This window comes from Salvelinus fontinalis, chromosome 21, assembly GCF_029448725.1.
Source record: "Salvelinus fontinalis isolate EN_2023a chromosome 21, ASM2944872v1, whole genome shotgun sequence".
Taxonomy (NCBI): domain Eukaryota; kingdom Metazoa; phylum Chordata; class Actinopteri; order Salmoniformes; family Salmonidae; genus Salvelinus; species Salvelinus fontinalis.
The window spans coordinates 12,190,260-12,216,611 of NC_074685.1; the positions used below are offsets into that span (position 1 = coordinate 12,190,260).

General features: G+C 45.0%; 2 protein-coding genes across 13 annotated transcripts in view; one reads left to right on the forward strand and one right to left on the reverse strand.

The window, feature by feature from the left end:
• pargl (poly (ADP-ribose) glycohydrolase, like) overlaps positions 1-6,998 on the reverse strand; it is a 42,850-nt gene extending 35,852 nt beyond the window's left edge. The window contains exons 1-2 of one of the 2 annotated variants that reach the window (XM_055873893.1): positions 6,910-6,998; positions 3,605-3,708 (exon numbers count right to left, since the gene is read on the reverse strand). The gene's annotated coding sequence lies outside the window, so the exon portion shown is untranslated. Of the gene's footprint in view, positions 1-3,604; positions 3,709-6,752; positions 6,863-6,909 lie in introns of those variants that run through there. The other variant, XM_055873895.1, reaches the window with a different exon arrangement.
• zmiz2 (zinc finger, MIZ-type containing 2) overlaps positions 6,993-26,352 on the forward strand; it is a 40,329-nt gene continuing 20,969 nt past the window's right edge. For 6 of the 11 annotated variants that reach the window (XM_055873881.1, XM_055873884.1, XM_055873886.1 and 3 more), the window contains exons 1-4: positions 6,993-7,502; positions 15,372-15,460; positions 18,849-18,963; positions 19,381-19,571. In XM_055873881.1, the coding sequence (XP_055729856.1) occupies positions 15,411-15,460; positions 18,849-18,963; positions 19,381-19,571 (356 nt within the window). In that variant the 5' untranslated portion in view covers positions 6,993-7,502; positions 15,372-15,410. Of the gene's footprint in view, positions 7,503-11,156; positions 11,205-15,371; positions 15,461-18,848; positions 18,964-19,380; positions 19,572-26,352 lie in introns of all 11 variants that reach the window. The other 5 variants (XM_055873887.1, XM_055873891.1, XM_055873888.1 and 2 more) reach the window with 3 other exon arrangements.

The window sequence follows — 26,352 nt, forward strand, 5'->3', positions numbered from 1 at the left end:
CCCGGATAAAGCACTAAATAAACTTCAGTTAGTGCTAAATACGGCTGCTAGAATCCTGACTAGAACCAAGAAATTTGATCATATTACTCCAGTGCTAGCTTCCCTACACTGGCTTCCTGTTAAGGCAAGGGCTGATTTCAAGGTTTTACTGTTAACCTATAAAGCGTTGCATGGGCTTGCTCCTACCTATCTTTTCTAGTTGGTCCTGCCGTACATACCAATACGTACGCTACGGTCACAAGACGCAGGCCTCCTAATTGTCCCTAGAATTTCTAAGCAAACAGCGGGAGGCAGGGCTTTCTCCTATAGATCTCCATTTTTATGGAACAGTCTGCCTACCCATGTGAGAGACGTAGACTCGGTCTCAACCTTTAAGTCTTTACTGAAGACTTATCTCTTCAGTAGGTCATATGATTGAGTGTAGTCTGGCCCAGGAGTGTGAAGGTGAACGGAAAGGCTCTGGAGCAACGAACCGCCCTTGCTGTCTCTGCCTGGCCGGTTTCCCTCTCTCCACTGGGATTCTCTGCCTCTAACCCTATTACAGGGGCTGAGTCACTGGCTTACTGGTGCTCTTTCATGCCGTCCCTGGCAGGGGTGCGTCACTTGAGTGGGTTGAGTTACTGACGTGATCTTCCTGTCTGGGTTGGCGCCCCCCCTTGGTTTGTGCTGTGGCTATACTCGGCCTTGTCTCAGGATTATAAGTTGGTGGTTGAAGATATCCCTCCAGTGGTGCGGGGGCTGTGCTTTGGCAAAGTGGGTGGGGTTATATCCTTCCTATTTGGCCCTGTCCGGGGGTATCTTCGGATGGGGCCACAGTGTCTCCTGACCGCTCCTGTCTCAGCCTCCAGTATTTATGCTGCAGTAGTTTGTGTCGGGGGGCTAGGGTCAGTTGGTTATACCTGGAGTACTTCTCCTGTCTTATCCAGTGTCCTGTGTGAATTTAAGTATGCTTTCTCTAATTCTCTCGTTCTCTCTTTCTTTCTCTCTCTCTGAGAACCTGAGCCCTAGGAGCATTCGTCAGGACTACCGGGCATGATGACTCCTTGCTGTCCCCAGTCCGCCTGGCCTTGCTGCTATTCCAGTTTCAACTGTTCTGCCTGCGGTTACGGAACCCCTACCTGTCCCCGACCTGCTGTTTTCAACTCTTAATGATCGGCTATGAAAAGCCAACTGAGATTTATTCCTGATTATTATTTGACCATGCTTGTCATTTATGAACATTTTGAAAATCTTGGCTCTCTCTAATTTTCTCCTTCTCTCTTTCTTTCTCTCAGAGGACCTGAGCCCTGGGACCATACGTCGGGACTGCCGGGCGTGGTGGCTCCTTGCTGTCCCCAGTCCGCCTGGCCTTGCTGCTGTTCCGGTTTCAGCTGTTCTGCCTGCGGTCATGGAACCGCCACCTGTCCCAGACCTGTTGTTTTTCAACTCTTAATGATCGGCTATGAAAAGCCAACTGAATATTATTCATGATTATTATTTGACCATGCTTGTCACTTATGAACATTTTTGAACATCTTGGCATAGTTCTGTTATAATCTCCACCCGGCACAGCCAGAAGAGGACTGGCCACCCCTCATAGCCTGGTTCCTCTCTAGGTTTCTTCCTAGGTTTTGGCCTTTCTAGGGAGTTTTTCCTAGCCACCGTGCTTCTACACCTGCATTCTAGCTGTTTGGGGTTTTAGGCTGGGTCTCTGTACAGCACTTCGAGATATTAGCTGATGTACGAAGGGCTATATAAAATAAACTTGATTGATTGATAATGGAATCGCATTTGGATATCACAAATTTGGGAGAAAAATTTGGTAAAAGACCATTTGGAACTTTTGGAAATTAAGCTTCTCCTCCCGTCCGTGCTGTTCTACTCGTCAAATTTACATTTACATTTTTACATTTAAGTCATTTAGCAGACGCTCTTATCCAGAGCGACTTACAAATTGGTGCATTCACCTTATGACATCCAGTGGAACAGCCACTTTACAATAGTGCATCTAAATCTTTTAAGGGGGGGGGGGGGGTCAGAAGGATTGCTTTATCCTATCCTAGGTATTCCTTGAAGAGGTGGGTCAAATGACTACCAAATTTACCCATTTCATGTACAAATGTAAAACTGCTATAGGGTAAAACTATATCTACTTGAATACAAAGTTGTATCCCACCTACTCCTAAAATGAATATTAAGATGATTATCTTTTTTTGTTGTTCACGATTTTTGTCCATAATTGTCGGTTACACGACGATATGATAATTGTGCCAGTCCCAGTCAGTAGGCCTGTCTACAGAAGTGTGTGTGAGTGTGAGGGGTAGAGAGGCAGATGGCAACTGTATCAGTTTGCCTTAGGCATGTGGTCTGCAGATATGAGAGGGAAAACCAGGGACTACACATTGCTAGAGATTGTGTGAGCAGTATGTGTCTGTGTCATTACATGGATGAGTTGAGTGTGTGTGTGTGTGTGTGTGTGTGTGTGTGTGTGTGTGTGTGTGTGTGTGTGTGTGTGTGTGTGTGTGTGTGTGTGTGTGTGTGTGTAGGACTACTGTATTTGGCTGAGCAAGGGTGGAGACCCTTGTTCACTCTTCCTGCCTGTGTGTGTGTGTTATTGTGGGTCAGCCATTTCTGTGGAATGTTCCGCCCCTGGCCAGAGAGAAGTCACCACAATGGAATGCACTGAGAAAACAGAAAAACAAGACACTGACTAAGAAAAGCCAGAAAATGAAGAAAGGCTACCTTGCATGTGTGGGTAAGCACACACACCTGTGTCTGTGTGTGTGTGTCTAGCGTCTCTAAAATAATGTAAAAGAGTGTAAGAGACAGAAGGTCAGCACAGGAGAGAGAGAAATAGAAAGAGAGAGAGAAAGAAAGGAAAAAGCTTCCATTCCCTTTGTCTCCATCATCAGCTGCAGCAATAGCAGTGCAGATACAGACATAATCACATGCAGACACTTCACACACTCTCTCCTCTCTCTCTCTCCCCCTCCCTCTTTCTTTTACTCTCTTTCTCTCCTTTTTGTCTCTCTCTTTCTCCTCTCTCTCTCTTCTCTCTCCTCCCTCTCTTATTTCTCTCCCTCCCTCTCTTCTCTGCTCAGAGATTAGCTGGAGGTCATATTGCTGCAATAGTGATCCTCCTGTCTCAACCACACACACACACACACACACACACACACACACACACACACACACACACACACACACACACACACACACACACACACACACACACACACACACACAGAAATATCAGATCAATACTGAAGCACCATTTGACCCTTTGCCCTGTAAGCGTGTGTACGTGCTTGAGTGTGTGTGCGTTCCCTCTGTGTGCTAGTATGTGGAGTGGGAGTCAGGAAGAGTCGGTTGTTAAATGACTGCAGTGAATTGGAATGGTGGGGAGTTGGTGAGTGTGGAGTGTGTGTGTGTGTGTGTGTGTGTTAGCGCTGCGGCAGGTCGTGGGGGGAGGGGGCATAGGACGTGGGTGGAGAGGAAGGGAGGAATTGAGGGAGGAGGAGGAGGGTGAAGGGGAGGCGGTGGGGCGGGGGGGGAAGTAGGAGGGAGAGGAGGAGGGGACACTGGGTAGAGGAGAGAAAGATGAAGAAAAGGAGAGGATCTCTACCTGTTTCCAGGGCAACGGAAAACTGCAGGTCGGAGTGTTTTCTCCACGCTACGCTGCCCTCTAGCAGAATACTGCAGACACCTCTGCACACAAACTGCAGACACCTATAAACATACACACACACACACACAACACAGACTTACCTCAGTGCATACTGAGCAGTGTGTCCTTGCTTCTGAATCTCTGCTAGTGATGGGCTATGAACAGCTCTGTACCTAACACTGAATAACTGTGTTTTACATCAGGTCAGGACTTAATGTATAAGGTGAGTGTGTGTGTGTATGTGTGTGTATGTGTGTGTGTCTGCCCCCCCACACTCACACACATGTACACACAAACCAGCTGTAGTTTATGACCACTTCATGTATATTAATCATCTATAAGGTGTCTATAAACAGAGTAGTAACTGTGTATTCAGTCTTGTGTGACTGTCTGATCAGACACTATGGTCTGCCAACGGTGGCTTTGTCGTCCCACACAAACACACACACACACACACACGTTCCCTTGTGTATTGCTCTGACCTGACATCAGGAGAGGGCAGCTCTGTTCAGCTGTACTCAACAACACTCTTCATCTATTGTTCTCCTCACCACCCTCTCCCTCCAGCTCTGCCTCTCCACCCACCTCTGTCGTTCCCCTCTCTCCCCCTCGATTTACCCCTCCTATCCCCTCTTTTCATCCCATCTCCCTCTCCACCCCCCTCTGTCCTTTGATTTCTCCCTCCCATCCCCTCTCTTCACTCCCCTCTTTCCCTGTCAACCTCCTTTCTCCCTCCCTACCCCCTCTCTCCCTCTGCACCCCCTCTTTCCCTCTACACCCCCTATCTTCCACCCTACAACCTCTCTCCCCCTCCACCTCCACCCCTCTCTTCCCCCTCTCCCGTCTGGCTAATTCCCATGATACAGTATGTGATTGCCCTAGGGTGGAACATACCAACCGCACTAGATCAAGGGAAGGCACAGAAAGGAAGGAAAGCCTTTTAGTTTCCATCTTGACACACACTTTAGAACCTGTCTTCTCTACTACAGCAGTGTTCCTTAAACCAATCCTCAGGAACTTCCAGTTGTTGTACATGTAACAGTATAACTATAGTACTGTCCCCTCGCCCCGACACGGGCGCGAACCAGGGACCCTCTGCACACATCAACAACAGTCACCCACGAAGCGTCGTTAATTTCACATCCGTTACATACATACCTGTTACATTTCACCACTAGCACGACTTATTCAGCTAGTTAAGGGCTTGCTGATTAGCTCACTCACGCTAGTAAAACCAAATGCATGCTTTTCAACCGTTCGCTGCCCGCACCCGCCCGCCCGACTAGCATCACTACTCTGGACGGTTCTGACTTAGAATATGTGGACAACTATAAATACCAAGGTGTCTGGCTAGACTGTAAAATTTCCTTCCAGACTAACATTAAACATCTCCAATCCAAAATTAAATCTAGAATCGGCTTCCTATTTCGCAACAAAGTTTCCTTCACTCACGCCACCAAACATACCCTCGTAAAACTGACTATCCTACCGATCCTCAACTTCGGCGATGTCATTTACAAAATAGCTTCCAATACTCTACTCAGCAAACTGGATGCAGTCTATCACAGTGCCATCCGTTTTGTCACCAAAGCCCCTTATACCACCCACCACTGCGACCTGTATGCTCTAGTCGGCTGGCCCTCGCTACATATTCGTCGCCAGACCCACTGGCTCCAGGTCATCTATAAGTCTATGCTAGGTAAAGCTCTGCCTTATCTCAGCTCACTGGTCACGATAACAACACCCACCCGTAGCGCGCGCTCCAGCAGGTATATCTCACTGGTTGTCCCCAAAGCCAACACCCCCTTTGCTGGAAAGGAAAGGATTGGCCTTTCCTTCCAGTTCTCTGCTGCCAATGACTGGAATGTATTGCAAAAATCGCTGAAGCTGGAGACTTATATTTCCCTCACTAACTTTAACCATCAGCTATCTGAGCAGCTAACCGATCGCTGCAACTGTACATAGCCAATCTGTAAATAGCCCACCCAATCTACCTACCTCATCCCCATATTGTTTTTATTTACTTTTTTGCACAGCAGTATTTCTACTTGCACATCATCATCTGCTAATCTATCACTCCAGTGTTAATTTGCTAAACTGTAATTACTTTGCTACTATGGTCTATTTTTTGCCTTACCTCCTCATGCCATTTGCACACACTGTATATAGATTTGATTTTTTTTCTATTGTGTTATTGACTGTACGTTTGTTTATTCCATGTGTAACTCTGTGTTGTTGTTTGTGTCGCAATGCTTTGCTTTATCTTGGCCAGGTCGCCGTTGTAAATGAGAACTTGTTCTCAACTAGCTTACCTGGTTAAATAAAGATTAAATATATATATTTAAAAAAATCAAATTGAATCAGGTGTGCTAGTTATGGAATTCAACAGTTATGGGTTGGGGTCCCAGAGGAAAGGTTTGAAAAGCACTGATCTACACAAGAGACCCCCTACCAGTGCTATATCACACAAACACACTGGTGTAACCCAACCCATCTCCCCCTTCTCAGTCTGCAGGGGTACGATCTGTTACCCTCAGCCTGGGTCACGTTTAGTAGGTATAAAATGTTTTGAAACACAGAGTAAAACTGAATGTGTCCAATAACAGCACATATTTTGGTTTTCGGGTTTCAAGACATTGTGCTAGTGACATACTAAACACAACTCCGGTTAAATGTTTTTAAGGTTGAGTATTAGCTTCTAGACACCTCAGATACTTCCCTTAGCCCCTATACCCCTACAGTGCATGTAAGGGGCATTCCCAGATACCTGAGAACAGGCAGAGCAATGGGAACACCTGAGAGGGATAAAATTGACAGACATTAGTGCTCTCACTCTCTAAACCCGGTCCATCTCGCTCACCCTCTCTCCCCCCTCCCCCCTCTTGCTGCTGTAGAAAGGGACAGGTGTGTGACTTTGTCCTTCCATTACCCCTCTCTTCCTCTAATTAATTGACACACCAATCTATCAAACAGCAAATTACTATCCTGCCACTGATGCTTTGTATCAAGGAGAACTGCTGATTTTAACGATGACAACAAATTAAGGCCATAGTTTAATTTGCTTCCAATAAAAATGTAATGCATAGAATGTACATGCATCACTTACCCTGTGGAAATCTATATTTGCAGGCCTATATTCTATAGATGTCTACCTGCAACTCTAAATAATTTCCTCTGAATAAACAGGCTACCATTAGATTATTCTGAAACAGGCCTAATATACAAAAGTAATCGTCAATGGGAATCTGATTAACGATCGTTACCGAACCGACGTCACCGTGGATGCAGGGGTGACATCTCTCTCGATGACTCCTTCTGTAATGATCAGCTACTCTGGTCTAGGGGCGAGGAGAAAGTCAGTCGCTAGCCTTGTGTAGGGTGTGTGAGGGACATGAAAAATGCCTTTCTCCCGTCGGAGACAACAGCCCGGTGATCTCATGAATATATTCTAGCTGGCGGGCCATTGTGCAATAGTCAGGGAGGTATGCAATCCAGTTTCATAGGCAAAAACGGCTGCTTGGAGCAAGGACCAACTACTATACAGCGATTCTTCTCACTTTTGTGCATGCTTACATTCCGAGTAGTGACGACGCCGGCCAAGCAGTGATACGGATCTTTTGAGGCCAATTCGACGAGGCTGCAAGCTACAGTTTTAAAGGGGAAACGATTCGCCACATGCAGACATGGGTGCGAACGTTACAACTTGAAGACAGACAAGACACACTGTTGCGGATATAAGGAAAAATAGCTAACATAGCCTAATTTTGTCACCGACCAATATTTCTTGGAACTATCTACCAGCTGAATAATACAGAATCAAATAGAGAATTCCAACCACGGGTAGTTGGAGTCAAAGGTAAGCCCCAGCAGAAAACCAGATGGCTAGGCTAGCGTTGTCGAATAGCCTACTGTAGCCACTAACGTTAAGCTATTTGCAAATATATCCCAGCCTAAATATGCATTCACTAGCCTGTGCTGTATAACGTTTGGACAGCGTCTGCATCTCGGTTTGTCTGACAAGCGCTTCGGAACACGTTGTTTAATTGTTGCAAACAATTGTTTGGTCATGCCTTGTTGGCTACCGTTCTGTATGTAGCCTACAGGGCAATGGCTAATTTAGCTACAAAGTAGCTAGCATAATTACGTGGTTGAGTCCCCTTCTCGAATGGGGAAACATGGACATAACTGACAGTAAAATAGTCGGGTTGTAAACAAACGGTGTCGCAACACCTCTGGGCAGTTTCTGATATTACAAGGTTAGATGAAACAAAATGTCTCCCATTGTTATTTCAAGTGCGAGCAGCATGCGTAGCATGGTGGCTACGATGTAGCACTGACTACCTTGGAATTCTCTGACATCTATCTGTAAACGATGCACGATTTCAGTGGAAACGTGTCCGTGCATTGCTTACATTGTATCCGCGCAAAGCATAACGTTTCAACAACAGTATGGTTGATGTTTTGTGTGTGAGAGAGGATTGGGTTGAATGTGTGTTTTATTAGGCTACAACAAATGTATACTGACAGATTATCTTGCGATATATCGATTGCCTCACGATGAGATCTGAGCTGGTGCTAAATAGATTAGCGCCAAAAGCTACATCTCTTGTAGGCAATTTAGCTCCTTAAACACCATCGTCTTTGTGTGAGTTTCCATCAGACTAGACGCTGTGTTGCGTATTGCTAAAACACAAATTTAACCTAGCTCAAGGCAGTCAAAGAATATTATCACCCCTGTGTATCACCTCAGCCACCACATACCTGTGTATTCATGAGGACTTTCTATATGTAAATGGTTAGTTTGCACACTTATACCCAGACCTACATGTACAACGATACACAAATAACACATCTGAAGGACCGGTCAGCAACATCCCAAGGAACAGTGCTGGTCCAGAGACTGGGGGTTGAGGGACACTGCTCCAGGTATTTAGGGGTCCAGCTGCAGCCAGGTGAGGCAGCTGGGTGTCAGAGGTTAAAGGTGAGGCTAGGTGACAACACATGGCATGGGTGACTTATCGGCCAGCCCCTGGTTGCTAGATGGAGTCAAACCCAGAGGTAGGTGAGATTGGGAGTAGGCCTATTCCACATACACACGTTCTACACAGGCCTGTGAGGAATATCAGATCTTTACAATGCCTGGAGAAGTTTTGAACCCAGGAACCACATCAATATGATACAATGATATTGCAGTCTGTGTAGGCCTGTTTTATTAATTAATTAAACCTTTTAATTAACTATGCAAGTTCTTATTTACATTGACGGCCTATCAAACCCTCCCCTAACCCAAATGACGCTGGGCCAATTGTGCGCCGCCATATGGGACTCCCGATCACGGCCGGTTGTGATCCAGCCTGGGATCAGACCAGTGCCTTAGACCTCTGCGCCACTCAGGAGCTGAATTTATGTATCTGAAATGCACCCACTGTATGTGTTGGCTCTCACTTACAGATGGGCGGGCAGACAGACAGCATGGATGACCTGAGGGTTCTGCTGGTTCTCAACAGAACAGCTGCTGTCACCTGAAATTCTGTCTCATTGCTGTTAGAGACACACACACACACCGCACACCAGTAGCAGTGTGTGGGTAAAATCACTCAGGAAGCCAAGCCGGTAAAAAAAGCCATATTACAACCTATGTTGGGGGGGTGTTTTGCTGCACCAGGACAACCCACAGTTGAGCTCAGCTCAATGCCGATTGGCTAATTATTATAATATTTTTATCTAGGGAGGCCAAATGCTTGCTGGCATCAATCAATCAAATACTACAGCGGTCACATGTTATACTCTTTTGGTCCAGATAGCATCAGATACATGGGGTACACATACTGAGATAGAGGGGTGCTGTTTCCCTCGCTCTGATGGTTTCTACAGTGAGAGTCAGCTACTTGCAAGTTCACCATTTTTAGGGGGAAACACAGAGATGTTAGAGAAATTATTTTATAATTGTAATTTATTTATTGGTCAAATATTTGGGGAAGCCTGACCTCCCTTGGCATCCATGAATACACACCACTGCGCACACATGTCACCGACCTGTAGCATCCCTGTTCCCTTTCCGTCTTTGCCGTTCCTTTGAGAGATTTGTCAAAAGTCATGTACTTATCAAAAGTCCGTTTGTGGCACATTTGACTTCACATTTGATTTGGATCATATATGATCAATATTATGAAAATATTGTTTATTCTGTCAACTAAGGCAGTCTTTATAACAATTTTAAATTCAATGCTTGACAGTTGTGAATTGTCCCTGCAATCAGAGTAAATCGAAAGCATTTGGCTTGCATCTCAGACTAACCCATAAAATCTACTGAAAATGGATACACTGTAGTTACTTTAGTGCATAGACAACATTCTAGCGTAGAACTAGTTCATTGCAATTATGATTCAAGTAATCAAGGCCTGCCTGAACCCAAATCAAAATCAATTTTGTCTTGAAACAACCAAGCTGAAAATAATTCTATACTTAAACTGATGTTTTTGGTCCCTCCCAATTGTTTAAGTGAAAGACTGACAAGTTATGACATTTCTGTGTGTCTGTCCTCTGTGTGGCTATTTTCACATTTTCGGGCAAGTAACCATAATCTTCGGGCAACCTGAAAAAAATTATCCTGACAACCCCGATGGGCAATTGCCTATCATACCTAAATGTCAATCCACACACAATTATGGGTTAAGTCCATGTGACAATGTCTGTGTCTAAAATGATGATAATGTTTACAACGGTACCTCTGGTGATTGACAGTATGGTAGATGGCACTGGACTCCCCTCTTCACTTGTTTCTCCTCACCCCTCCTCCAGACATCCCTCAGTGAGTGGGTCAGCAGCATACAACCCTGCATACCACTGCTGGCTTGTCTCTGAAGCTAAGCAGGTTAGGTCCTGGTCAGTCCCTAGATGGGAGACAAGATGCTGCAAGAAGTGGTGTTGCAGGGCCAGTAGGAGGCACTCTTTCATCTGGTCTAGAATAAAATATCACAATGCCCCAGGGCAGTAATAGGGAACGTTGCCCTGTGCCGTTTTTCAGATGGGATGTTAAATGGGTGTCCTGACTCTCTGTGGCCACTAAAGAGCCTATGGCACTTATCGTAAGTGTAGAGTTGTTAACCCCGCTGTCTTGGCTAAATTCCATATCTGGCCCTCATACCATCATGGTCACCTAATCATCCCCAGCTTCCAATTGGCTCATTCGTCACCCCTGTAACTATTCCCCAGGTTGTTGCTGTAAATGAGTTCTCAGTCAACTTACCTGGTCAAATAAGGGTTAAAAGTGAAAGGGTGAAAGCCACCTAATCCTTGGCTGCTGGTCTGGTAGGTGACAGTCATTGGAGTCCATTCATCTGGCTGTGAGTCTTCTACGTGCAGGCAGACAGACAAACAGTCACAGGGATTGAGGACACAACCTTCTCCAAGGGCTTTTGTTCCAGCCCCACGGAAACACAACTGATTCAACTAATTAAATGAGACATCACTATACTGAGAAATGGAGCCTTTGTTCATGTTTTTTCAGGGCCCCCATACTATACAATGAGGATGAGGAAGTGATTTGCTGTTTGGGGTAAGTTTCTCAAAAACAAGTGAAATCACAAAAAAAGGTGTCGATCCTTCCTTAACATGCCATTTACATAAAAAAATTTAAGATTTGGTTGTAAGAAAGGAAACTTTTCCTTTAAGGTCTTGATGATCAGTTGATTATTTAAATAATGTGTTAGTGCTGGGCCGGAACAATAGCCTGCACACTCTGTAGCCCTCCAGGACTAGGGTTGAAGACCAGCCAGGACTTGTTCTTACAAAGCGTCTGAGTAAGAGTGCTAATCTAGGATCAGTTTTGCCTATTAGATCATAATTATAAGGAGGGAATGGGTGGATCCTAGATCAGCACTCTACTCTGTGAATGTGGGCCCAGACCACTACTCTGGGTGGTTTGGTGTCTTGGGTGGTATATAAGTGTGTGTTTGTACTGTTATTACACAACATCAATTAGCAAGTCATGAGCCAGAGCCAAGTTTCCATGTACATTCAGCAGAGCAGTAGGGGAGTCCATCAGTGCGTTTCTCAGCCCTGGGTCCTATTTATTTGGTACAAAACGGAAGGAAACTGGGAAGTACCATCTGAACTTGTCCAATAAGAAGCCAGTGTCCTAATTAATACAACCCTGCTGGTGACAAGCAGTAAACACTGTGACCTTTGAATGGAGAGGGAAATAGATGGGGAGATGCTGAGTGAGAGAGAACAGTGGTTTACTGTAGTAGAGGTGTTAACAGGGGCTCTGCAGAACAAACTGGAGCTTCACTTCAGATGTTTGAAATCTTTATGTTGAGATCCACTATAAAGCACTATTATATAAAAACATTTAAAAAAAACATTCATTAACAGACGCTCTTATCCAGAGCGACTTACAGTGTGAGTGCATACATTTCCATACTTTTTCTTACTGGTCCCCCGTGGGAATAGAACCCGCAACCCTGGAGTTGCAGCACCATGCTCTACCAACTGAACCAAATGGAACTATCTCGTCTGAAGTCAGACTGGGGGCAGAGGACAGGGGTCATAGTTCAGCCTAGGATAATGCCTGATTCTCACCAATGGAGCCAACCCAAACCCTACTGTGCTGGCTTGGATAGTTCCCTTTTTTAACATCATATTTTTCCTTCATAGCTTGTTCTCCATCTTCTTTTTAAATAGGGAGCCAATTTGTTTTCAGCACTTTTATTTTCATGACTGATCAAAACTTGTGTTATCATGGCTCTCTCTTGTCCCTCTGCAGGAGACATGTGTTTAGCAATATATTTAGAACATTGCAAAATACATTGTATCGGCACCTAAGTATTGTGATAATATCGTATTGTGAGGTCCCTGGTAATTCCCAGCCCTAGTAGATGAGCAACCAGGCCAGCCCAGTACAGCTCAGCATGGTTTCGTTTGGCCCTATAGGAGTGTTAACCAGGAATAGGTGAGGCTACATTAACAGAAGTATGAAGTGGGTGGAGGTTAGCTGCATTGCCTAACAGTGAGTGGTAAGGGAAATCTGTCTGTTTGTCGGGAGGTATCAGGTGGGTCAAGGTCACTGAAATCAACCCCTCATAGCCTGGTTCCTCTCTAGGTTTCTTCCTAGGTTTTGGCCTTTTCTAGGGAGTTTTTCCTAACCACCGTGCTTCTACACCTGCATTGCTTGCTGTTTGGGGTTTTAGGCTGGGTTTCTGTACAGCACTTCGAGATATTAGCTGATGTACGAAGGGCTATATAAAATAAACTTGATTTGATTCTCGTAATTGTGGAAAACATTCCCCTTGCATACCCTTAGGTACAGATCTAGGACCTGCGTAACACCCCCAAGTCTATTAGGTGGGAGGAGACAATACTGACCTTAGATCAGTGTCTAGGGGTAATGACATCCTACCCTCATACCAGGATGTGATGAGATGTTTCTAGTGTGTGTTTCCACTTTAAGCTTCTGAATAGTTCCTTCTCCGCATCTCACTGATAATCTCGATATGATTTGAACTTGGTGTATTAAAAGAACAGTTCACCCAAATTACAAAAATGTTTTATTGGATTCGTTACCCTGTAAACTCATTTGAGTGAACTATCCCTTTAATCTACCCTCCAACATGTAGATGTATTTCAGTTCACTGAACACTTCACCTGTGTCTCAGACCTGTGTCTCAGACCTGTGTCTCAGACCTGTGTCTTAGACCTGTGTCTCAGACCTGTGTCTTAGACCTGTGTCTTAGACCTGTGTCTCAGACCTGTGTCTCAGACCTGTGTCTCAGACCTGTGTCTTAGACCTGTGTCTCAGACCTGTAGACCTGTGTCTCAGACCTGTAGACCTGTGTCTCAGACCATGTATTGTAAAGGTCCATCTATATTGGAGGGACGCGGAACGAATGAGTACCATTGCTTATATGTGAATTAGTGGTGCGCAGTCTGACCGCACGTCAGTTGTTTTTTTTAAATCAGATGCCTCCATCACCCAACCTGCTGTCACACTATGTTTTCCACGGAGAACCATGAATCGCAGTAGGATAAATTGCTTTTCGGCCCATGTGTGGGAAAAACTCCTAGGCTGTGTTTACACAGTCACCCCAATTCTAATGTATTGGCATATCTGATACCGATCTGATCTTTTCCCCATTGTGTAACCAGCAAAAACCACATGGAAACTGATCTTTTGACTTCTGATTTATACCACATCCGTGTGGTTCTCAATCCTGATACAATTCTGATGATTCATATGTGACCTCAGTCTGGACACTATAATCTTTTCTTTTTTTTTGCTCTGAAGTGTTTTGTAGTTTTTTTTTGTTTTGTTTTTTGCACATGACCTGTTGTTGCATGACAACCACCCAAAAATGTAAAGGAACAGTGATAGGAAATTAAAATAGCATCTGTGTGCTATTTCAAAGGTCATGCACAAATCTTAGTAATGCACATATCTGATATGGGCCACATATAAAACTGAGTGTAGACAGTCAGATAAATTATAATCTGAATTTGGTTCTTAGCCTGCATTTACACAGCCATCCTAAGTCATGTGTATTTAGATTCAGCTTTATATGAGCTGTATCTGGAGGTCTCTGAGAGTGTTTAATGAAATAAGATGCCTCATGTAAATGCTCCCTGCGAGTGACAGTGTGACTGCTCCTAGTGGCTGTACTCACAATGAGTGACAGATAGATAGGATATGATAGATATGCAAACCTGTGTGTCAGACCGTGTGAGTCAGAAATGTGGGTGGGACTCCCTCTCTAACACACTTAACTGTTGTTCGACTCCATGAACACACATGTTGGCTATGTAGGAGGTAAAACGAGGTGGTGGCTGGACAGTCGGATAGTGTTTTTGTCTGGGAGAGATGGGAGGAGTGTGGGGCGAGGGAATGGGAGAGCGAGAGGGAGAAATGGGAGGAGAGTGAGGGAAGGAGAACACCCACACTCGCGCACACAAGGTTGAAGGGAACTAATATCCATAGAGAAGGTTTCTGTCTGGTAACTGTCACTCTATATATCCCCTCCCCCACACACACCCCCCTCTTCAATCTGCAGGGTGTCTGACCCAATTCTGTGAGGAGACGAAGGAGAAAGAGATGGCTCTAATGTTGGCAACAAATTAGCCTGTCAGTTAGCGGAGCTTACCCTGGAATGAAGAGTAATTTACAGAGAAAGAGAGGGATGGAGAGCGAGGCAGAAAGGGAGGGTGAAGAAGAGAGACAGGAATGGAGGGAGGGGAACGGTGATGGAGGGAAAGTTATATTGAAGGCGTGTGATCCTAAAACTGAGAAATGGCAGTGCAAGAGAAGCCCACTCTCGCTCTCTCTCAGCCGTTAACGAGCTGTGTGTGTGTGTAGGCAACCTCTTCATGGCTGTTCTCTTCAATTCCTGCTGCTGCCCCTCCCCCTCCCTTCTATGAGAAGCGTTACGCCAGGCAGTGATAGGCTACCGCTCTGAGACACACACACGGATACGCACACATAGAGACCGAGGCTAAAAGGGAGAGGAGGGTAATTTGTGTGGGCTATGATGGTGAAATCACTGCTTCAGTTCAATGCTATGAGACTAATTTCTCTCTCAATTCAGTTCAATTCAATTGAATTGACATGATATTGGTGATGCCAAGGCAACGATAATACATGGAATAATAAATGATCACAAAATAATTAGGCCTATACAGAATACGAATGAAACACAAATGACACCCCATTCAATACTCTCTCTCTCTCTCTCAGGCTGCCTGTCAGGGTCTTGTTGACCCCCCCGTTCCTCCGATGAACCCCCTCAACTCCATGAAACCCGGTCTGCCTCCCACTCCGCACAGGTACACACACACACACACACACACACACACACACACACACACACACACACACACACACACACACACACACACACACACACACACACAGAGTGACTCATAGAGGGAGTGGTGAGCTGATTGTCAGTTGGCTTCTGGTTGGCTTTGACCTCTCACCTATCTTGCTATTGGCTGAACTCTGGGATCTGACTGCCGATTTGCTGCTGCTGGCCCGAGCGCTGGTTTCCTGTTTAAGAGTTCACTTCCTGTGGTTTCAAGAGAGGAAGTGGAGCGTAACCTTATCCTCACACACACCAGGGTTGGGCTCAGTTCAATTGAGAATGTCTCATAAATTCCGATTCAATTCTTGAATTTTAATTAGTAAACAGGATACATAATTGCAATTTGAATTAAAGGAAATATAATTGAATTCAATGAAATTTAATTACATTAAAATTCCTGTTCTATTCTATATTAAGTGTGGTCTTTACAAATATACATTACAAGTCAAAAGTTTGGACACACCTACTCATTCAAGGCCTTTTCTTTATTTTTACTATTTTCTACATTGTATTTTAATAGTTAAGACCTCAAAACTATGAAATAACACATGGAATCATGTGGTAACCAAAAAAGTGTTAAACAAATCAAAATATATTTTAGAATCTTCAAAGTAGCCACCCTTTGCCTTGATGACAGCTTTGCACACTCTTGGCATTTTCTCAACCAGCTTCACCTGGAATGCTTTCCAACAGTCTTGGAGGAGTTTCCACATATGCTGAGCACTTGTTGGCTGATTTTCCTTCACTCTGCGGTCCAAATCATTCCAAACCATCTCAATTAGGTTGAGGTTGGGTGATTGTGGAGGCCTGGTCATCTGATGCAGCACTCCATCACTCTCCTCCTTGGTCAAATAGCCCTTACACAGCCTGGTGGTGTGTTGGGTCATTGTACTGTTGAAAAACATGATAGTCCCACTAAGCGCAAACAAAATGGGATGGCATATCGCTGCAGAATGCTGTGGTAGCCATGCTGGTTAAGTGTGCCTTCAATTCTAAATAAATCACTGACAGTGTCACCAGCAAAGCACCCCCACACCATTGCACCTCCTCCATGCTTCACGGTGGGAACCACACATGCAGTGATCATCTGTTCATCTACTCTGTGTCTCACAAAGACATGTCGGTTGGAACCAAACATTTCTGATTTGGACTCGTCACACCAAAGGACAGATTGCCACCAGTCTAATGTCCATTGCTCGTGTTTCTTGACCCAAGCAAGTCTCTTCTTATTGTTGTGGTTTCTTTGCAGCAATTTGGCCATGAAGGCCTGATTCCCGCAGTCTCACATGAACAGTTGATGTTGAGATATCTGTTAATTGAACTCTGTTAAGCATTTTATTTGGGCTGCAATTTCTGAGGCTGGTAACTCTAATGAACTTATCCTCTGCAGCAGAGGTAACTCTGGGTCTTCCATTCATGTGGTGGTCTTCATGAGAGCCAGTTTCATCATAGTGCTTGATGGTTTGATTGACCTTCATAGCTTAAAATAATGATGCTGTCGTTTCTCTTTGCTTATTTGAGCTGTTCTTGCCATAATATGGACTTGGTCTTTTACCATATAGTGCTATCTTCCAACCCTACCTTGTCACAGTAGAACTGATTGTCTCAAACACATTAAGAAGGAAAGAAATTCCACAAATTAACTTTTAACAAGGCACTCCTGTTAATTGGAATGCATTCCAGGTGACTACCTGATGAAGCTGGTTGAGAGAATGCCAAGAGTGTTCAAAGCTGTCAAGGCAAAGGGTGGCTACTTTGAAACATCTGAAATATAAATATATTTTAATTTGTTTAACACTTTTTTGGGTTACTACATGATTCCTTATGTGTTTTGATGTCTTATTATTATTCTACAATGTATAAATAAAGAAAAACCCTGTAATGAGTAGGTGTGTCCAACCTTTTGACTGGTACTGTACATAAAACATCAAAAATGTTGTTATATACATATCATTTTGGGGGGAAACAATTGATTTGCAGAACAAACTCTTAAAAATAATAATATATGTATGCAAATATTCTATTTCATTAATCATTTAAATATGGGGAAAATACATTTCCCAGAATGCATTAGCTAAACCTTAAAGTTGACCCTGAAGCCTTCAAAAAGAAGCCAAACAAATTAAATGGTTGGTGAAAATTTAATTGGCTATTCTATGCACTAAGGTTGAAAGACTACATGAATACCGTTTCCAGAGAAAAGTGATATTCTTTGGTATCTGGACGTGTTACATGTCACATTCAATTAAACTATTATGTTATTATTTATTTATAAATATATTTTACCCCCTTTTTTTTCCCCTCCCAATTTCAATTCTGATCTTGTCTCTTCGCTGCAACTTCCCAACGGGCTCAGGAGAGGCGACGGTCGAGTCATGCATCCTCCAAAACATGACCCGTCAAACCGCTCTCCTTAACATCCGCCCTCTTAACCCGGAAGCCAGCTGCACAAATGTGTTGGAGGAAACGCCGTTCACTGACGATCTAAGTCAGCCTGCTGGTGCCCGGCCCTCCACAAGGAGTCGCTAGGGCTCGATGAGCCAAGTAAAGCCCTCCCAAACCCTAGCCTAACCCGGACGACACTGGGCCAATTGTTTGACGCCTTGTGGTACTCCCGGTCACGGCCGGATGTGACACAGCCTGCGATGCAGTGCCTTAGTCCACTGCACCACACGGGAGGCTGAAACTCTTATTCTCTCACTGAGTGGAATTTCTTTGAAATGCGCTGTATTAAATTACACTTCCTGTCACTCAAATTCAAATTCTACATACTGTGGGGTGTGGCCAATTTGAATTCATGAGTTGAATGGGAGTCAATTCCAAATTTATGAATTGAGCCCAACGCTGACACACACACACTCAGGAGCCTCCTCTCCCTCGGAAGGGCGGCTCATACTGGTTTCTAAGTAACTGCTTTGTTGTTGTTATGGAAACGTTGTTGAGTGCCTCTTGAGGATGTGATGTGGTACAAGTCATTCAACTCCTACAAATACTCCCACTTGTCTTTCTCTTCAACAAACTAACAATAACTGCTTCCTCTCCTCTCCTTCACCTGCACAGATCTGACAAATTAGGATAGATGAGAGCATTATGATGGTGTACAGTTACCTACCAGGTATTGCTTTCACCTGTCCAGGGTCTATATGTAGCAAGCGTCTGAGAGTAGGAGTGCTGATCTAGGATCAATCCCCTTTCCATGTACTCTTGTTCATTTTGATCTGAAACACAAGACTGATCCTAAATCAGCAACCCTACTCTGAGATGTTTGATGCACATTACAGACCCGGGTCTGTAGGCCATGCCCGTACATGACTCCATACCATAATATCCCTGCTTCCTGTCTCCCTTAGTGACGGTAACTTCCTGTATGACTCTGCCTCCTGGCAACAAGGCACCAATCAGCAGCCAGGCGCCCTCTCTGTGGTAACCACTGTCTGGGGCGTGACCAATCCCTCGCACAGCCAGGTAACGGACCAGGCCAATTATGTCTCCTTCCTCACCCCCCTTCTCTCATCCATCCTGCTATCATTATCAACTTTTCCGTCCATCAGCCATCCCTCTTCCATCCCCCACTCCTACGTCCATGTATTTAACCTTGTTTGAAGGAGAGCAAATATCTTTGGCAGCATTCCAGGCCGCCTACATAGCAGTTGTTCACCAAATCTGACAAGGCCTGGATTAAGTGTTTTAACATGTTAGTAACCGCATCAGTGATATTCCAATCCTGCTACAATGTAGATGACACAGATTTTGATTATTTGTTCATTTGTACAGTATAAGTGCTTTGCAGACTGTATGGAATGTCAATGTCTTTTTTTTTTCTTATTTTCTACCGGTTTCCTGTTTCCACTACCTATCCACTTCCTGTGTTACCCCGTCTAGGTGTTTGGCGCGCCCATGGGTCCGGGCGGGAACTCTGGAGGTCACATGATGCAGGGCAGTGGTGGCGGTGGGGGGATGAGTCCCGGTGTGAACCACCAGTACCAGAGCTATGGTGATAAGGGCTACGGACAACCAGGTCTCTACGGACGCCCCAACACCGCCTATAACCAAGCACCACCATATGGACAGAGGTAAACACCTTTTGACCTGTTTTTATGGTATATGTTCACCGGGGTCATGTTCATTAGGCATCAAACGGAAGAAAACGGAGTGCAACTGCGAGGTACTACCTAGGGCGCATTCACTAGGCACGAAATGGAAGGAAAAAATTGACTGAAATAGGGAAGGACTACCTGGAACATTGCACCGAATACATCTGTTTAACCTACAGCTATTGTAAGCAGTAATCATGAGCCTATAAACCAGAGTTACACTGTTAGCACTTAGGTGGTGTGCAATAGTAGGAAGACCACTTAGTGCAGGGTGAGCTGCATAATCAGCTCCAATGTAGATAACATGAGTAAGTCTACCTCTGATAAGCTTCCCAATAAAGCATTAAAAACAATCAAGCAACACAGAAAAGTGCTAAAAATAGCCCATATTAACATATGAAGCCGAAGAAACAAGATCCATTAAGTCAATAACTTGCTTGTAACAGATGACATTCATATTCTCTGAAACTCACTTAGATAATACCTTTGATGATACAGTGGTAGCAATACATGCTTTTAACATCTACCGAAAAGACAGAAATGCCAACAGAGGCGGTGTTGCTGTCTATATTCAGAAACACATTCCTGTAACGCTTAGAAACAATCTAATGTTAAATACTGTTGAAGTAATGTGGCTACAGGTTCATCTGCCTCACCTAAAGCCCATTCTTGTGGGAAGCTGCTATAGACCACCAAGTGCTAACAGTCAGTATCTGGATAATATGTGTGAAATGCTTGAAAATGTATGTGATATCAACAGAGAGGTATATTTTCTGGGCGATTTTTAAATATTGACTGGCTATCATCAAGCTTCAAGCTGTAACCAGTGCTTGCAACCTGGATCAGGTTGTCTGTCAACCTACCAGGATAGTTACAAACAGCACAGGAATTAAATCATCAACATGTATTGATCAAATTTTTACTAACGCTGCAGATATTTGCTTTAAAGCAGTATCCAAATCCATAGGATGTAGTGATCACAATATAATAGCCATATCTAGGAAAACCAAATTTCCAAAGGCTGGGCCTAATATAGTGTATAAGAGGTCATACAAGAAGTTTTGTAGTGATTCATATGTTGATGATGTAAAGAATATTTGCTGGTCTGTGGTGTGTAATGAGGAGCAACCATACGCTGCACTTGACGCATTTATGAAACTACTTATTCCAGTTAATAATAAGCACGCACCCATTAAGAAAATTACTGTAAAAACTGTTGAATCCCCTTGGCTTGATGAGGAATTGAATTGTATGGTTGAAAAGGATGAGGCAAAAGGTATGGCAATTAAGTCTGGCAGCTCAACTGATTGGCAAACATACTGCAAATTAAGAAATCATGTGACTAACCAAAATAAAAATAAACTACACTATGAAACAAAGATAAATTATATAAAGAATGATAGTAAAAAGCCAACTTGGCTCCTTCATTCATTGAATCAGATGGCTCATTCATCACAAAGCCCACTGATATTGCAAACTACTTTAATTACTTTTTCATTGGAAAGATAAGCAAACTGAGGGATGACATGCCAGCAACGAACGCTGATGCTACACATCCAAGTATATCGGACCAAATTATGAAAGACAAGAATTGTACTTTTGAATTCCGTATGGAAGACAAGCCACCAGGGTCTGACAATCTAGATGGAAAATTACTGAGGATAATAGCAGACGATAAGCCTACTAGAGAGGGTGTGCCCTCAGGCCTGGAGGGAAGCTAAAGTCATTCTGCTACCCCCCCTTAGTAAACCCCCCCTTTACTGGCTCAAATAGCCGACCAATCAGCCTTTTACCAACCCTTAGTAAACTTATGGAAAAAATGGTGTTTGACCAGATACAATGCTACTTCACAGTAAACAAATTGACAACAGAATTTCAGCATGCTTATAGGGAAGGACACACAACAAGCACAGCACTTACACAAATGACTGATGATTGGCTGAGAGAAATTGATGATAAAATGATTGTTGGGGCTGTCTTGTTAGACTTCAGTGCAGCTTTTGACATTATCGATCATAGTCTGCTGCTGGAAAAACTTATGTGTTATGGCTTTACACCCCCTGCTATAATGTGGAAAAATAGTTACTTGTCTAACAGAATATAGAGGGTGTTCTTTAATGGAAGCCTATCAAATATAATCTAGTTAGAATTTTTTTACATTTATTTTTATTTCACCTTTATTTAACCAGGTAGGCTAGTTGAGAACAAGTTCTCATTTGCAACTGCGACCTGGCCAAGATAAAGCATAGCAGTGTGAACAGACAACAACACAGAGTTACACATGGAGTAAACAATAAACAAGTCAATAACATGGTAGAAAAAAAAGAGAATCTATATACAATGTGTGCAAAAGGCATGAGGTAGGCAATAAATCGAATAATTACAATTTAGCAGATTAACACTGGAGTGGTAAATCATCAGATGATCATGTGCAAGAAGAGTTACTGGTGTGCAAAAGAGCAGAAAAGTAAATAAATAAAAGCAGTATGGGGGTGAGGTAGGTAAATTGGGTGGGTAGTTTACAGATGGACTATGTACAGCTGCAGCGATCGGTTAGCTGCTCGGATAGCAGATTTTTAAAGTTGTTGAGGGAGATAAAAGTCTCCAACTTCAGAGATTTTTGCAATTCGTTCCAGTCGCAGGCAGCAGAGAACTGGAAGGAAAGGCGTCCAAATGAGGTTTTGGCTTTAGGGATGATCAGTGAGATACACCTGCTGGAGCGCGTGCTACGGGTGGGTGTAGCCATCGTGACCAGTGAACTGAGATAAGGCGGCACTTTACCTAGCATAGCCTTGTAGATGACCTGGAGCCAGTGGGTCTGACGACGAACATGTAGCGAGGGCCAGCCGACTAGGGCATACAGGTCGCAGTGGTGGGTCGTATAAGGTGCTTTAGTAACAAAACGGATGGCACTGTGATAAACTGCATCCAGTTTGCTGAGTAGAGTATTGGAAGCTATTTTGTAGATGACATCGCCGAAGTCGAGGATCGGTAGGATAGTCAGTTTTACTAGGGTGAGTTTGGCGGCGTGAGTGAAGGAGGCTTTGTTCCGGAATAGAAAGCCGACTCTAGATTTGATTTTGGATTGGAGATGTTTGATATGAGTCTGGAAGGAGAGTTTGCAGTCTAGCCAGACACCTAGGTACTTATAGATGTCCACATATTCTAGGTCGGAACCGTCCAGGGTGGTGATGCTAGTCGGGCGTGCGGGTGCAGGCAGCGAACGGTTGAAAAGCATGCATTTGGTTTTACTAGCGTTTAAGAGCAGTTGGAGGCCACGGAAGGAGTGTTGTATGGCATTGAAGCTCGTTTGGAGGTTAGATAGCACAGTGTCCAGGGAAGGGCCGGAGGTATACAGAATGGTGTCGTCTGCGTAGAGGTGGATCAGGGAATCGCCCGCAGCAAGAGCAACATCATTGATGTATACAGAGAAAAGAGTCGGCCCGAGAATTGAACCCTGTGGTACCCCCATAGAGACTGCCAGAGGACCGGACAACATGCCCTCCGATTTGACACACTGAACTCTGTCTGCAAAGTAGTTGGTGAACCAGGCAAGGCAGTCATTAGAAAAACCGAGGCTATTGAGTCTGCCGATAAGAATATGGTGATTGACAGAGTCGAAAGCCTTGGCCAGGTCGATGAAGACGGCTGCACAGTAATGTCTTTTATCGATGGCGGTTATGATATCGTTTAGTACCTTGAGCGTGGCTGAGGTGCACCCGTGACCGGCTCGGAAACCGGATTGCACAGCGGAGAAGGTACGGTGGGATTCGAGATGGTCAGTGATCTGTTTGTTGACTTGGCTTTCGAAGACCTTAGCTAGGCAGGGCAGGATGGATATAGGTCTGTAACAGTTTGGGTCCAGGGTGTCTCCCCCTTTGAAGAGGGGGATGACAGCGGCAGCTTTCCAATCCTTGGGGATCTCAGATGACACGAAGGAGAGGTTGAACAGGCTGGTAATAGGGGGTGCGACAATGGCGGCGGACAGTTTCAGAAATAGGGGGTCCAGATTGTCAAGCCCAGCTGATTTGTATGGGTCCAGGTTTTCCAGCTCTTTCAGAACATCTGCTATCTGGATATGGGTAAAGGAGAAGCTGGGGAGGCTTGGGCGAGTAGCAGCGGGGGGGGCGGGGCTGTTGGCCAAGGTTGGAGTCGCCAGGTGGAAGGCATGGCCAGCCATTGAGAAATGTTTGTTGAAGTTTTCGATTATCACGGACTTATCAGTGGTGACCGTGTTACCTAGCCTCAGTGCAGTGGGCAGCTGGGAGGAGGTGCTCTTGTTTTCCATGGACTTTACAGTATCCCAGAACTTTTTGGAGTTAGAGCTACAGGATGCAAATTTCTGCTTGAAAAAGCTGGCCTTTGCTTTCCTGACTGACTGCGTGTATTGGTTCCTGACTTCCCTGAACAGTTGCATATCGCGGGGGCTCTTCGATGCTATTGCAGTTCGCCACAGGATGTTTTTGTGCTGGTCGAGGGCAGTCAGGTCTGGAGTGAACCAAGGGCTATATCTGTTCTTGGTTCTGCATTTTTTGAACGGAGCATGCTTGTCTAATATGGTGAGGAAGTAACGTTTAAAGAATGACCAGGCATCCTCAACTGACGGGATGAGGTCAATATCCTTCCAGGGTACCCGGGCCAGGTCGATTAGAAAGGCCTGCTCGCAGAAGTGTTTTAGGGAGCGTTTGACAGTGATGAGGGGTGGTCGTTTGACCGTGGACCCGTGGCGGATACAGGCAATGAGGCAGTGATCGCTTAGATCTTGATTGAAGACAGCAGAGGTGTATTTTGGAGGGCAAGTTGGTCAGGATAATGTCTATTAGGGTGCCCTTGTTTACGGATTTAGGGTTGTACCTGGTGGGTTCCTTGATGATTAGTGTGAGATTGAGGGCATCAAGCTTAGATTGTAGGACTGCCGGGGTGTTAAGCATATCCCAGTTTAGGTCACCTAACAGAACAAACTCTGAAGCTAGATGGGGAGCGATCAATTCACAGATGGTGTCCAGGGCACAGCTGGGAGCTGAGGGGGGTCGGTAGCAGGTGGCAACAGTGAGAGACTTATTTCTGGAGAGATTAATTTTTAAAATTAGAAGTTCGAACTGTTTGGGCATAGACTTGGAAAGTATGACAGAACTTTGCAGGCTATCTCTGCAGTAGATTGCAACTCCTCCCCCTTTGGCAGTTCTATCTTGACGGAAAGTGTTATAGTTGGGTATGGAAATCTCAGATTTTTTGGTGGCCTTCCTAAGCCAGGATTCAGACACGGCAAGGACATCAGGGTTGGCAGAGTGTGCTAAAGCGGTGAGTAAGGCAAACTTAGGGAGGAGGCTTCTGATGTTGACATGCATGAGGCCAAGGCTTTTTCGATCACAGAAGTCAACAAATGAGGGTGACTGGGGACATGCAGGGCCTGGGTTTACCTCCACATCACCCGAGGAACAGAGGAGTAGTAGGATGAGGGTGCGGCTAAAGGCTATCAAAACTGGTCGCCTAGAGCGTTGGGGACAAGGAATAAAAGGAGCAGATTTATGGGCGTGGTAGAATAGATTCTGGGCATAATGTGCAGGACAGGGTATGGTGGGGCACGGGTACAGCGGAGGCAAGCCCAGGCACTGGGTGAGGATAAGAGAGGTTGTATCTCTGGACATGCTCGTCTCAATGGGTGAGGTCACCGCATGTGTGGGGGGTGGGACAAAGGAGGTATCAGAGGTACGGAGAGTGGAACTACGGGGTCCATTGCAAACCAAAACAATGATAACTAGCCTGAACAACAGTATGCAAGGCATATTGATATTTGAGAGAGACATACAATAAGGCATAAAGTGATTGCAGGTCATGATTGGGAGAGCTAGCTAAAACAACAGGTGAGATAACAGCAGCTAGTCAGCTAACACAGCAACAGAAGGTAAAAATGGCGACGACTAGGCAGAGAGGGTCGGATTAACTACACACAGATCCTGAGCTAAGGCACAGAGCCGACAGATAAAACACAAATAAACAGAATGGAGTACCATGAATTAATGGACAGTCAAGCAGGCATCAGCTATGTAGCCAAGTGATCATAGTGTCCAGGGGGCAGCCGTAGATGGAGCAGAGGCCTCCACTAAGCTAGCACGCGTTTAAAGTTAGTAGCCCGGCGGGTGGTCTGCTCAGACGCAGGGGGTCTGCTCAGACGGAGGCCGGTTGAGGGCACCGGTTGAGGGCACGTCTGCAGACCAGACGTGGTCGTGTCGACAGAGAATCCAAGCCGGATAGCGATGGCGAAAGAGAGGTTGTGAATTGTAGAATTGTGTTTGCTAACTGGTGCTAGCTTCCTGGCTGCGCTAGCTGCAAGATAAGCTAGCAGTTAGCAGACCGGGGCAGGCAAGTTAGCCTTTGGGGGACGTCGCGATGGGGGGGGGAAAGTCTGTTTTTGCCTCTTCGTGCGGTGACGTCGATAGACCAGTCGTGGAATTAGCAGGGTTCCAGGTAGCTCTAGGTAGCTAACAGGCCTAGTAGGTTAGCAGGATGGGCCTTCAGCGGGCGTCACGCCTGAGGGGCCTGTTGGAGTCCTCGGGCAGATTATGTCGGTATTCCAGTCGTAGAGGATCGGCGGGGTTCCGTGCTCCGTACCGGCAGTAAAGGGGTCCGGATATTGTAGCCCAGGAGTGGGCTTCAGTGGTAGCACAGGAGCCCTAGCCGGGCTAGCTTCAGGCTAATTGGTGCTTGCTCCGGGATGTAAACGCTAGCCAGGAGTGGTCACCCGGGATTGTGGTTAGCT